This window comes from Gymnodraco acuticeps, unplaced genomic scaffold, assembly GCF_902827175.1.
Source record: "Gymnodraco acuticeps unplaced genomic scaffold, fGymAcu1.1, whole genome shotgun sequence".
NCBI classification, from domain to species: domain Eukaryota; kingdom Metazoa; phylum Chordata; class Actinopteri; order Perciformes; family Bathydraconidae; genus Gymnodraco; species Gymnodraco acuticeps.
Genome location: NW_022989899.1, coordinates 311,655 through 324,914, shown reverse-complemented (window position 1 = coordinate 324,914; position 13,260 = coordinate 311,655). Strand labels below are relative to the sequence as shown.

The 13,260-nt window shown below is 41.5% G+C and overlaps 1 protein-coding gene across 2 annotated transcripts in view; it reads right to left on the bottom strand.

Annotated features, from left to right (window-relative positions):
* Positions 1–5,510: 5,510 nt before the first annotated feature.
* The window catches only part of LOC117539808 (melatonin receptor type 1B-B-like), a 38,387-nt gene continuing 30,637 nt past the window's right edge, over positions 5,511–13,260 (bottom strand). Inside the window, exons 1-3 of one of the 2 annotated variants that reach the window (XM_034206152.1) lie at positions 8,173–8,299; positions 7,249–7,367; positions 5,511–7,120 (exon numbers count right to left, since the gene is read on the bottom strand). In XM_034206152.1, the coding sequence (XP_034062043.1) occupies positions 6,371–7,120; positions 7,249–7,367; positions 8,173–8,197 (894 nt within the window). In that variant the 5' untranslated portion in view covers positions 8,198–8,299 and the 3' untranslated portion in view covers positions 5,511–6,370. Of the gene's footprint in view, positions 7,121–7,248; positions 7,368–8,172; positions 8,300–13,260 lie in introns of those variants that run through there. The other variant, XM_034206145.1, reaches the window with a different exon arrangement.

Below are 13,260 nucleotides of genomic sequence, written 5' to 3'. Positions count from 1 at the left end.
TCGATATGATGCTTACTACCAATATAAAGACAATTTTACCTTAAATTAGGTTTACGTCTATGATAGTATGCAATGTTTGTATAATTGACTAGTTCGTGGATTTGAATTGAGCTGGTGTTTTTGTTGAGTTTCCAACTCTTTCAACATGACTTGGACAAAAAAGCCCATTTACAAATTACTAGAAAAATTATTAATATTTTTCCTAGCCTACTATTTAAGACCTTGTTCACGACATATTGAAAATATGCACTTTGGACACAGGTTGGTGTCTTTAGCTGATAGTTGTATATTTCACTTTGTGGTTTGATACACATTGGCCTTCAATCTCCTGTTTTTGAGACTTATGCCCTGCCGTGGAAACAGTGCCTTCCAGTTCTTACCACTAGAGGTCCCTCTGTTCAAACATCTGAACTGAGAGAATGAAAGGTGAGTGTTTTGGGAGAGAAACTCCTTCTGAAGGGAACTTTGGGATTTTAGCCTTTACATACAATTTGCAACTTATATAACACACTACAGGAAAGGGAAAACCCAAACAAACTATAAAAGGGCTACAGCTCTACGCTCCTCTACTCGGTTTGCTCTTGATGAGATTCCACTAGGGTTGGTACTTTTATCTGCTCCACTCCAGCCATGGTTCTGAGAGAGCTGATCCTGAAAGGTGATGTTAAAACACTGGACCATTGATTGATCAATGAGAATTATGACAAATGGGTCATCCTGGAAATCCCCAGGTTTCTAAATAGCACACACAAAAGTAACTGGCCGAACAACTTTGTGCAGTACGGATTAAGGCCCTCACCCACCAACTAGATTATTGGGCATTGGTAAAGTAGGAGATGTTGATGAGTTGGCCGGTCATGTTTTGCGGCGTGTGTCTGCTCCTTTGGCCATTTCCTTCGCTTCCATCATCACAGAGGGTGCAAATTAAACCACAGATTGGATGTTCAGTTTAATCAAATAAACACACTAGTAGGAAAACAGATGAGAGAAAAACAAACAAGCAACTACAGTCAAGAGGGCACACACAGTCTCTTTATATTTTTCATCTTCATCTCATCTATTCATTCTAACTCACTTATGTGTCCACAATGACAGGCTGTCTGGAATTAAGTTTATAGTCTAGCAGGAAGGGCCCTCAGATTTTGAGATACCCCTACCCGAGGTAGAACAAATGACAACAATGATTTTTCTTATCTTTAGGGTCTCCCATTAATGAAATTGATTGTTGTCAAATTTTATTTTGGGGGAAAAAATGTTTTTTTGGTTGTTCTTTAGAACTACCCCAATCCCTGAAAAAGAGCCAAATTAGACCAGGCCGAATGTGGGAAAGGTGACAAAAAAGCCCATAACTTGAGAATGACCTCTCTTATCCTCTTCAGATTTGCTGAGGTATGAACCAGGTGGCTGTCCTACATCACCAAATAGTCAGACAAGTATTTAACTAAAAGAATACTGAATTATAGTCCTGTAAACTTAGCTTTAGTTTAGACGGAAAGTGTACTTTTTGGTGATAGGAACATAGGACTCCATCACTTTTCTCTCATTTATCAGAAAAACAGAAATCCCTAAAAGATATACCATTACTGAATTGTCTAGGGTGCTATTGAACACTAACCAGTAGTTGTATGGAAATATCTGGTACAGTTCTATTGCAAATTAGATTTCTTTAGACATAGGCCATACCTCTTCTCTGATACAGTCAAATTTCCAGTCAGGTAGAGACCAGTCTCCAGTCAGCACCGCAGCAGACTCGCTGTTTGAGGGCTTGATAGTAGTGATGTTACGTATTGCGCCGAGGATTTGGAGCGTGTGTTGAGTAATCCCTGAAGCTTTTTGTGAAGCTTGTATCGAGGCTTGTGTGGTTTTGGGCCAGTGACGTCACCGATGACAAACGAAGCCTCGCTGTCCCTCAATACCACGTGACTGCTTCAGAAAGTGCTTTAGATCGGTTGAACCCTACAGTCTATGGTTGAACCCTGAACCACAACGCTCATAATACCCATGGATGTATAATAAGAACCATATTACCCCTCCTGTACCCGGGCCCAGTGACACGATGGAATTAAGAGAGCTCAGACCCTCACTTATAGAGGTCGGAACATGTCATAAGTATAAATAAATATAGCATAAATAAATGTAGGAATAAAAACATGAATAAATACAGGAATAAATAGTATACAGTGTTTTCAGACAAATTCTGAGTGTGTGCTGCGGCTCAGCTGGAAAGCAGTTGACTTTCAACCGCAGGGTTCCTGGTCAATAAGTCTTTTTTTTTGTTTATAAAAGCTACAGCTAAATGAGATAATGTATTTAATAAATGTATTCTTTGATATGGTTTAGCTTTTCTCAGGCTACAACATGGTTAAGTTTACGAATATTATTAAGGAATACAAATCCCTCTTTGCAATGTTTACCAGCCTCCTTAGGCTTTTCAATCACAATCATTAAACTGGAATAAATACAATATTGTTAACATGAAAATATGATTTTATGTTGGTTGATTAGAGTTATTCTAAGGCTTTACTCATTGGGAATTCGGTATGAGATACAGCACACTATTGAGATGTCAAATCTGCCTGTTTTACACACTTTGACCAACAGCCAAGCTGGAGCTTTCCAGCCAATTGGTTCGCAAAAGGGTTCATCTCATGAGGCTTCATCATGGGCTTAATTTGAACACAAACGGGGGGTTTGTGTTCAAATGAAGCCCATGATGAAGCCTCATGAGATGAACCCTTTTGCGAACCAATTGGCTGGAAAGCTTCATAAGGCTTCATCTCACCATCACTACTTGATAGCCCACTCCCCCTCCCCTCCACACCGCTCCATACTCGTTGGTTTGGAACAGCACTTAATGTGGCGGACCCTCCGCGCGAACGCACAAACGTAGGTGTAGGGGGCGGTTTGGGATTGGGCCTAAATACACACAAGGGTAATCACAGGACAAGACACAGCTGGGCAGGGGAGGCAGAAACACAAGGGCAACAGGTGAACACAATCAGACACAGGAGGGAAACTAAATACAGGGAGGCAAACACAGGAAGTAGGATCAGACAAGACACAAGGAGGAAAACATTTCAAAATAAAAAGGTTGAAAATGAAAACTATGGGGGAAACTTCTGTAGCAATGGAAAGTCAGGACACGAGGAGAGCTGGAGCTTTGATGGCAAACACTGATGGGTTATTTGGAGCTTCGGCCGGAGAATTCACAAGACAAGTCACGGGCCACGAGTTGACCACACGGTTGAGATGCCACAATCAATTCTGAAGAACTCTCCTGTAGCTCGAGGTTTTAACTAGTTCAGAGTGTAATAGTCAACATTCTTCAATAGATAGACTAAACAGCTGAGGACACTGAATCCCACAACAATAACTATCTCTGACCGAGAGTTGCCCGGTCACAAACTGGCAACATCAACAATATGCTAGGGTAGCCCCTCCTTACGGGAGATAACGGCTGCTCAAGGTTGGTCAGCTGCTTCAGAGGGCGAAGGAGGACATGCAGGGCAAATTATTCCCCAACAAAAACAACATAAATCCAAAACCATGACAATATCTTGTTATTTTTCCTTAAGGAACACAAGTGACTGTTCAGGCAAAGAAAGTTAAGATATTGTTTTTATAATGCGCACTGACAGTAGATCCATGAGAAAGTTGCTTATTATTCCTTTAAAAAAAATACAAGGTATTTATTTTTTACAGGCATTTTTTGGCATTTCCAAGGCAGAAATATGTCAATTGCTATCCATTTAGCTTAATCAGCATCATCATTGTTTCAATATCATCATTATCATAATATTTTCAGCAGCAATATTCACAGTTTTCATAACAACCCAAGCCAGAATCCTCCAACCCAACCAAAAGCAGAAGTATTCAAAGTTCATTCAGACATGCACTTTCTTTACCAACGAGATATACAGGCCACCTGTTTCCTTGGTTTTACTAAGATATACTAGAGACAAAAGTAGTAAGTTACTAAGTATTGAGTAAGGTTCTTTTGCTGTTCTTGGGTATGGTTATGAAGTATGAAATGCATAGAGAGATTGGTGATTCTCATATTTACTAAGATTGAAACTTTACTAAGATTTGTACCTGCAAACTGTATGAAGTACACTGTCGTCTGGGGTTTGTACATAATTGTGCTTTCATATGACTTCAGGGTTTTTGTGTTATGAGTTTATTCTAGACTTACATAAATAAATGTTCTAACAATTTAACAGACACATCTGAATGGTATATAATTACAGTATTGCATTTGTCTGATGACCAATGGTGTGTTCACACTTAATTCAAGAGCTTATAATTATTTTGCACTATTTGTACAAATATGACAGATGACAAGGCTTTGCACTAATGAGCTGACTTGGGCTTATAATTTCCCAGTTATGAGTTTTGACAATAGAAACATTTTTTGTACTTTAAAAAGCTCTACATTTTGAGAAGAGTTCCCTGAATGACTGCATTAATATTCACATATATTTTAATATCGGACATTGAACATGAATGCAGATTTAGTGATCACATCTACTTATTGGTTAGTCTACAGAATCCTGTGATTGTTAGGTGACTAAGGAGGCTTTCATTAAAGGCAGCCCTAGGATGGATGGTTATGGAATTGCTATCAGGGTAGGTGCTATCAGGGTCTGATAGTTAATCATTTTCATATTTGCTCCTGTTTTGGTTGCTACTATAATTTACATATTTTACCAGCAATTTACTCAAGTAATAAAGGCATTAAGTGTTTCCTCTTTTTTTTTTTACATAATTCTTTACTACAGCATTTATAAATAAATAATAATAAAACTTAAACAGTAGACTGACAAAACTGTATAAGCTATGTCCCGTTTAGAATGTGCTTATTCAAGTCTCTAAACATTTCAGTTTTATTTTGTTTCATTGACATGTGAATAAGACAAGGCTTTTCTGTTGGAAATATCCTAACTTCTTTTTACACGTTTGAGTTTTTTATTGTACACCTAAGCTTTTTACGCAGAGATTTAAAACATATGTAGGAGTTTCAAGCACAGACCCTATTTTGTGAATAACCAGGACTTTAAAAGTCTCATAAACTTTAAATGTATTGTGTTGCTATGGGCCGCACAAGTCACATTAACCTGTAAATGTCCTTACAAGTAGCATTTTGATCAGGTTTTCACAAAACATAGCCTTAAAAAATCCCATGACACATAAATTGTTTTCTAGAAGCATGGATATGAAATACTCTGATTCCCAGGTCTCCAAGACCTTGGGAAAGGTATGTCCCTATTTGTCACATTATTTTACAGGTCCTGATATGTCATATAAACATGTATGTGTGTGTGTTTGTTTATATCCAGCTGCGTATTTGCTTTGACTTTACATACATGTTATTCTGTGTGAACACACCTTGACTCTCCACAGCTGTTCTTTTCAGCTGATGAGGAAAGGATAATACAACTGTAACCCCACCATTGCCTTCTGTCACAATGTTTGTTTTTGGTATTCTTCATTTAAATTAACAATAAATCAGGCACCTTTGACAAACCTTTAAATGCTCATAAACAAATTGAGGCATTATCCAGTAACAAAGAGAAAGGGAAAACGATTCTGGTAGAAATTAGAGATAAAATAGCTACTGTTATACAATAGCAATAACATTTGATGAGCAAAAATCACACAATTAGTACAATAACAATACAGTACTGGAATCCAGAAGGACTTTTAGACAACCATCCTGGATCATGGTGTGGAATTACTAATCTGTTTGGGCCGCCACTTTCAAGTACACAGCGTAGAGGCAGACACCCTGAGGAGTACAAAACATACTACATAATAAATTGCAATACATTTTTAGGACTCATCCATTTTGAAATGGTTGTCATTAGTGATAGGAAAGGAAGTGTCAAAATGCTTTAGGGTTCATCATTTGGATCCATAAAATGCCAGACTTCATTGTCTTAATTGTCAAAATGTCAGACAAAGATCGTAGTATCTTATCATAACTATTATCTGTGTTTTATATCCTTGTTTCTCTTCCCTCTGATAGCACAATCTTATTCTGATGTGAGTTTGGTATCATCTGTGGTGATTTAGTGTAAACAAAGATGAGTGATGAGTTTTAGACATTTAAACCTTTAAAAAAACACTATTTTCTCATATTTAGAAAAAACGGGTTTTCTTAAGATAAAATCAGTACCAACAGAAATAAAAGAGCCTTCATTTTACAAATGGCATTCTTTGTGGAATGGATAACACAGCTATAATAGTCAATATGTCACTTTTGTCATATTTTTTTCATAAATCTCAGTAACGCTGAGTTAGCCACTCTTTCTGAATTCGTTCCATTGCTTTGGTACAGTTGGTGCAAAGGACATGAAAGAAGGGGAAACTGTCACAGAGTTTCTCCTTTATTTAGCTCGTTGCTATTGAGTCCGGGCGAAGGTTTCATCTTTATGCCCTCAGTGCCCCCCCGGGACGTCTCTTGGAAAAAGAGTTGTGGCTTCCACACAGACATGACAATCCGCTTGTACTCTCTACGGAAGTTCTGGTTCAGCAGGCCGTAGATAATAGCGTTAAGGCAACTGTTGAAGTAAGCCATAAAGTAGCTGACCACAAATAGCCACTCTGGGATGTGAGGCGCCACTTCTTCAGGGTTGACAGCAACAGCAAGCCCGATAAAGTTGAGCGGTGCCCAACAAATAGCAAACAGCACGAACACCACAAACATGGTGATAAAGTTCCTCAGGTCACTGGGCTTGATGCGAGGGCGGACCTCTGACTTCACCTTCCGCCTCACCTGGATGACCATGATCCAGATTCGCAGGTAGCAGAAGGTGACTACAGCAATGGGCACGAAGAAGTGGACAACCACCACCGTGATGGTGTAGGTCGCACTGACTGTCTGTGCAAATGTGCATGAGTAAACGCGGGGGTCGTACTGCAGCGAGCCAACAAAAAAGTTGGGCACGATGGCTAAGACCGTCAGTAGCCAGATGAGTGCTACCAGCAGCAGCGTGTTGCGGTAGCTGTAAAGCGTGTCGTAGCTGAAGTTTTGGCAGATGTAACAGTAGCGGTTGATGGCAATGCCTGTTATGTTGAAGATCGAGCCAATGACGCTCAAGCCCATCAGGAAGCCACTCACCTGAAATACAGGAACGTTCATTATGATTGTATTAGTTTTTAAGCACATTTTTTAGTACCTCAAAAAGGAAAACCAACATTTTTTAAAACCAAGTCAGCATTCAATATAGATATACAGTCATGGCTCACCTTGCACTGGGTGTCTCCCAGTGACCAGCCATCATGGAAGATGGCGTACAACACCAGAGGGTATGGGTAGAATGCAACCACCAAATCTGCAAAGGCCAGGCTCACCACAAAGACATTTCCTGTAAAGGACAGAAGGAGAGGAAACAGAGAGTCATGTGACGCCGTGATTGATACAGAAACCTTCTTAGTTGCTTCTCATTAAGCTAACAATTCTTATCTCACTCTCAGAGGTTGTGCTAGACTTTTTCGTTGCCCGGCATTTTGACGGACAGGATCGTAACATTTCCATCAAAGTCGAGTATTACCCGTCGGCCTTTACACAACTCTGATGAGACGCACGCTCGTGAACTGTTAGCAGGGGTGCCGCCAGGGATTTTGGGCCCCATGAAAATATATCACATTGGGCCCCACCACCAGGCCCAGGCCACGCCAACCAAGCACAATTGCTGTAACCACACCTCCAGAACCCAACCGACTCATTTATGCTTTAAATAACTCTACCTGTACAGGCTTGCATCTATCTTGTAGTCCAATACTAACTGCACAATATTTACTGACACTGAGCTGTGAAAATATAACACTGTGCAGACATGCAACATTCTGCTGCAGTAGAATTCACTATTTGATATAAGACTAACATTCCTGACAATAGACCTCAATAGTCATCTTTTATGGAGTTCATTCATAAATCAAAATAAATATAACTTAAATATACATGACCTCTTAAATAAAAATAAAGTGAACATTAACACCAATATTATCATTTATAAAATGCTATAACAACAGAAATAACATAAGCAGCAGATTTTGTTATTTTATATACATACCAACTACAAAATAAGCGGGTATTAAAGTGTAAATGGACAACAAAACAGAAATGGAAGTGAAAAGGCCTGATGGTGGCGCTAAATCAGAGCCTATTACCTGTTCTCAGTCTTTTTCCCATCATGCATCTTCTGTGTGATCCAATATCGTTACTATAGCCTTGCCCTTTAACAGTTATTACGAGCCCTTGCTCAGCCTTACTCACCAAGCGCCCAGCGCCTAGCCTTCTTATAGGCAAAGTCACTGATCAAGTCCTTGAAGTCCAGCTTGCTAGCCAACTGGCTTTCAATGAACAGCATGGCAAGACTGCAAAGCCTTATGGGGGACAGGGCTGCGGAGCCTAAAGATGGATCTGTTGGTCCTGGCACCAGGGGGAGGGACAATTGATTTAGTATGAATAGCTGCTAAAAATGTAACTGCCTTTATTAAATGTCAGCTAAAAGAGGAGTGAAATGAAAAACCTCAGCATTTTCTGTGAAGATATTAACAGTACTTAATGTCAGCAAAACATTACAATTATTATTTACAATGGACTACGCTTAGCTAACGGACTAATTTCCACCACTCATGGACCACACCCACCTTTTCTTTTGAAAAACTGGGTGACATACTGTCGCCCTTTAGTCCCTCTCTCTTGTCTTTCTCTCCTTTCTTTTCTTTTTTGAAAGCCTGACTTTGTTAGTCGTTGAGACATGGTACATACGTAAGTACTAGCATCCCTCCTCACATGCTCTCACTCTCTGCTGCTAGGAAGAGCGGAGCCGCACAGTGTTTGGAGGCAGGACCAAACCATTACATGTAAATAGAGGGGGGTGTACAGAGGCTTTGGATAATTAACTTTTGGAAGAAAATAAGTTAAATTAATCGTAAGTTTAGTGATTACATTATCAATATAACGTTATATTAATGTTAATTATTGATGATTGATGAAAAGTTACTTAAATTATTTTTCTTAATGTTCTAAAAAATGTTTTGGCCCCTGTCAGTCACGGGCAGTGGCGGCGGGTCATTAGGGGCAGGTGGGGCACAGCCCCACCTAGTGTCAGAAGAAAGTATTACAAATAATGATTACAAAAAAATACTAAAAAATAAATAAAAAAACATATAAAATATATTTTAAGGTCATGTTTAATAATCTGATTCGTCTGTACATTTCTGTTTTAGTCTGTGTTCTTCTAATTAGTGTCTAGAGTGCCGTTTTGAGCTGTTTAGAGCCATGTGGGACAAAACCCGATCCTGCCCTTCCCTCTCACAGTCTAAGTGAACGGTGATTGTAAAAACTACACTGCGCATGCTCAGAGTATTTTTCTATTGAATGTGTGTGGCAAAAAAATAATGACCGTAGGGGCAGAGTGCTCCCATCCCCACCATACGTCATCTCACATAATTCAGAATTGATTGGCTGTAAGTACTCACGTGTGCAGTGCTGCGAAACGTCACGTGTAGTTTGAAGAGGAGACGAGAGAGCAGCATATAGCTAACATCACCAGCGATTAAAAGAAGTAAAAAACTGAAAGAAAATGAATGAAGTTGACCATTTACTGGAGCACACATTTGAGACACTTAGTCTCGGAGAGAAACTGGAGGTAAAGCGCCTCGGTGCCCACCATCCACCGGATTTACAAATGGTCCAGACTGCGGGCAAAGTTAAACGTGGGTTTAACGCTGAGTGGTTTGCTAAAAAGAAATGGCTAACGGCGAGCATCCAGAAGAATTCCCTCTTTTGCTTTCCTTGCCTGCTTTTTGGTGAAGATCAAGGTACTTGGTCGAGGACAGGTTACAAGGACTTAAAGCATCTTTCGGAGAGGACAATGAAGCATGAGAGCAGCAACAGTCATTTGGAAAATGCCGTAAAATTGGGATTACTTGGAAGGGTGAATGTTGCAGCTCAGATTGACAGCGCCTACAGACGTGGCATTGATTCTCATAATAGGAAGGTGGAAGAAAACAGGTACGTGCTTGGTCGGATCATCACCTGTATTAAACTGTGTGGGAAATGTGAGACAGCACTGCGGGGCCACAACGAGTCGGCGGACTCTCTGAATCCAGGGATATTCAGGTCAATTTTCGAGACAATGTGTGAGGCTTCAACGGCACTACGAAGCTCAGCTTGTTTTCAAAGGGACATCAAGCACCATACAGAATGAACTCTTGGACTGCATGTATGATGTGTACAGGGAGGAAATAGCCAAGCAAGTGGACAACACATCATTTGTTGCCGTTCAGGCCGACGAGACAACCGATGTCTCCTGTAAATTGCAAATGGTGATTGTGCTGCGATACATTATGCCTGACCTCACAGTTACAGAGCGTTTTTTGGAGTTTGTGGAAGTAAAGGACAAAACTGGTGTAGGTCTCTCTAACAGCATCAAGGCTGTTCTGGAACCCCTGAAGCTGAAAGAAAAGCTAATCGCTCAGACCTATGACGGGGCGGCCTTCATGAGCGGTAACGTGCGCGGGGTACAGACGGTGATGAAGGAGACGTACCCAAACGCTCAGTTTGTTCACTGCTACGCCCACCAACTGAACCTGACCCTGCAGCAACTGTGTTCAGCAAGGATGAGCATCCTGAAGGGGTTTTTTGCAGATCTAACTGCTTTTTCCACTTTTTTCTCCGGTGCTCCAAAACGTGTTGCAGCTCTTGCAGAGGCAACACAGAGACGCATACCACGGCCACCGGCTGTGAGATGGAACTTTAAAAGCAGAACTGTGAACGCGGTTTGAGAGACCCGAGATGCACTACTTCAGTGTATGAAGCATATACGCGCACAACCAGGATGGGATGCGGTCACCATAAGTGAGGCATACGGCCTGTCAAAGAAACTGCGGGACCGAGCATTTATGCAGCTCCTGGAGTTTTTTTCGTTGCTTATGCCAGAAGTGGATGTTCTATACAACACTCTGCAAAAACGAAGCATCGATGCACCTGGGATCAACAGCGCGCTCTGCCGTTTCAAGGAAAATGTTCAGAAAATGAGGCAGAAAACTGATGCATTGGCCGCCACTGCTCATGATGGAACAGACGAGCCAGGCCGACGAGTCAGCAGCACAGCGCCGGTGATGAAGGAGGCTTGTGACACAGTCATCTCACAGGTGGAACAGAGGTTCTCACAGAGTGACCATTTGATCGCTGCAAAGGTTGTTGACAGCTCATTCTTCCCACAGCATGTCCTGTCATTTCCTACACCTGAGCTTGACTGCGCCGTGAAACTGTGGCCTGCGTTGGGAAACAAGGAGAAGTTGAAGTCTGAGCTGACCACGCTCTACCGCCACAGTGAGCTTCACACTGGAAACACTGCCCTGTCTCTGTTGAAATCCATTCACGAGAACAACTTGGAGGAAACGTTTGCTGAGACTGTTATTTTGGTCAAAATAATAGTGACAACTCCGATGACGACATCCGAGTCAGAGAGGAACTTTTCCACCCTCAAAAGGATAAAGACTTTCACTCGCAACACCATGGGACAGCCGCGACTTAACGCATTGGCCATGCTTTCAATTGAAAGCCAGTTGATCCAGCAACTACAGGACTTCATCCCCAAAGTGATAGACACATTCTGTCAGAGGAAGGACCGCCGTGCCGCTTTTCTTTTCAAGTGAGCCTTCAGCTTTGGTAAGTTCATTTATGTCATATATTTTGTTGATCTTCTGTGTTTTGCCTCTGCTGGATCGATTGATATTGTGACCTCGATGATGAGTGTCTGTGTTTTCCTTATATTTACAGTCTATGGTGTTTTAATGCTAAAGCATTACGGTTGTTGTTATTGTTAAGAATTACTTTGTGATGGTGACCTTTACTCCATGTATGAAGGTGCATTACTATGATATCCCCACGCTGTGTACGTAAATGTATGCCCTCACAGTGTTGCTCCTGTGGTCTTCAGTATGTAATTTGACACTCCCCCTCTCTCTCTCCTCCCCCCCTCTCTCTGTCCCCCCTCTCTCTCTCTCTCTCTCTCTCTCTCCCCCGACCTCTTTCTGCCCCCCCAGTTTTGTACACCTAGAAACGCCACTGGTCACGGGGCCTTAGAATCGTCCTAACTTTTCACCCCCTTACGGCGCCCCTGACTGTTAGCACCATGTTATGCATGCTCACTGCACCTCGCGGGAGCGCGCACAGCGTAAAGCCAAAACTCACAGACATTTCAATGATTTGTACGGCAAAGTACGGTTTGGAAACGGTGTAATTTCCTTTTTGGATGCATAACACGGCATAACACCGGAGCCTCGCTGCGGGGAAAATGTGGCGTTGTTCTGAGTTTGTTCTAATCTGTCAAAATGACGGACTGCTTTCAGATTTTTCCGTCATTGTTAAAAACAAATTGTCATAGACGGAAAATATTCGGTTAACGCGACCTCTGCTCACTCTCTTCCTCACTTCTTAGCTCCTCCCAGTCAGGGCGTGAGAGACAGACGGGGGGACAGAGCGTCAGAATTTGCCGTCATGAGAACTTCGAGCAGTTGGGAGGCACCGCTCTCCATAGAAAACGAGAGCACAGCCAGTGATGCACCGCTAATCATGTAAAGCCTGCTTTAAACAACGTCTGTTACTTTTAACGTGATGCAAATCTGTTAGTCACGTGGGTTGATGTGGCATTTAAATGTCACGCCACTTGATACAAGACATGTGTCAAATACTCCATTTTAATTCTCCAGCTCCTACAGTTCCTTCCTATCTCCTCACTGCTGGAGAATATAAGGTATTGGATCCTCAATGAAGGCGGAGGGGGAAACATTTCAAGGTGAAGGGAGGATAAAGGATGCAAAAGTTATTGAAATGAAAAGCACCCCTTGGGGGGGAAGCTTCGGCAGCTTCATGTATATGCATGGCCCAATCACAAGCTGTCTAACAGTGGCAAGCAATCAATCACAATCACACAGGCAGCTAGAGAGAAACAGTACAACACACACCAGCTCCTTTCTGTGTAGAGAATGCACACGTTCCATGTCCTCTCTTCATCACAGTTTATTACTCCTGCCTCCAAAACTCATTGGATTAGGTGAACAATTTCCAGGAACATGTTTGGATATGAAGCAAACGTGTGGTGACGTATTTTTGTAGACAGACCTGGAAGTAGACATTCCAAGGGCTCCCTCCAATGAAAGCAATGGGATTTTAGCATTTGATTTTGGAATATGTCTGAAAATAGGTTCTGTCGCAAACACATTTTTATTGTACATACACGT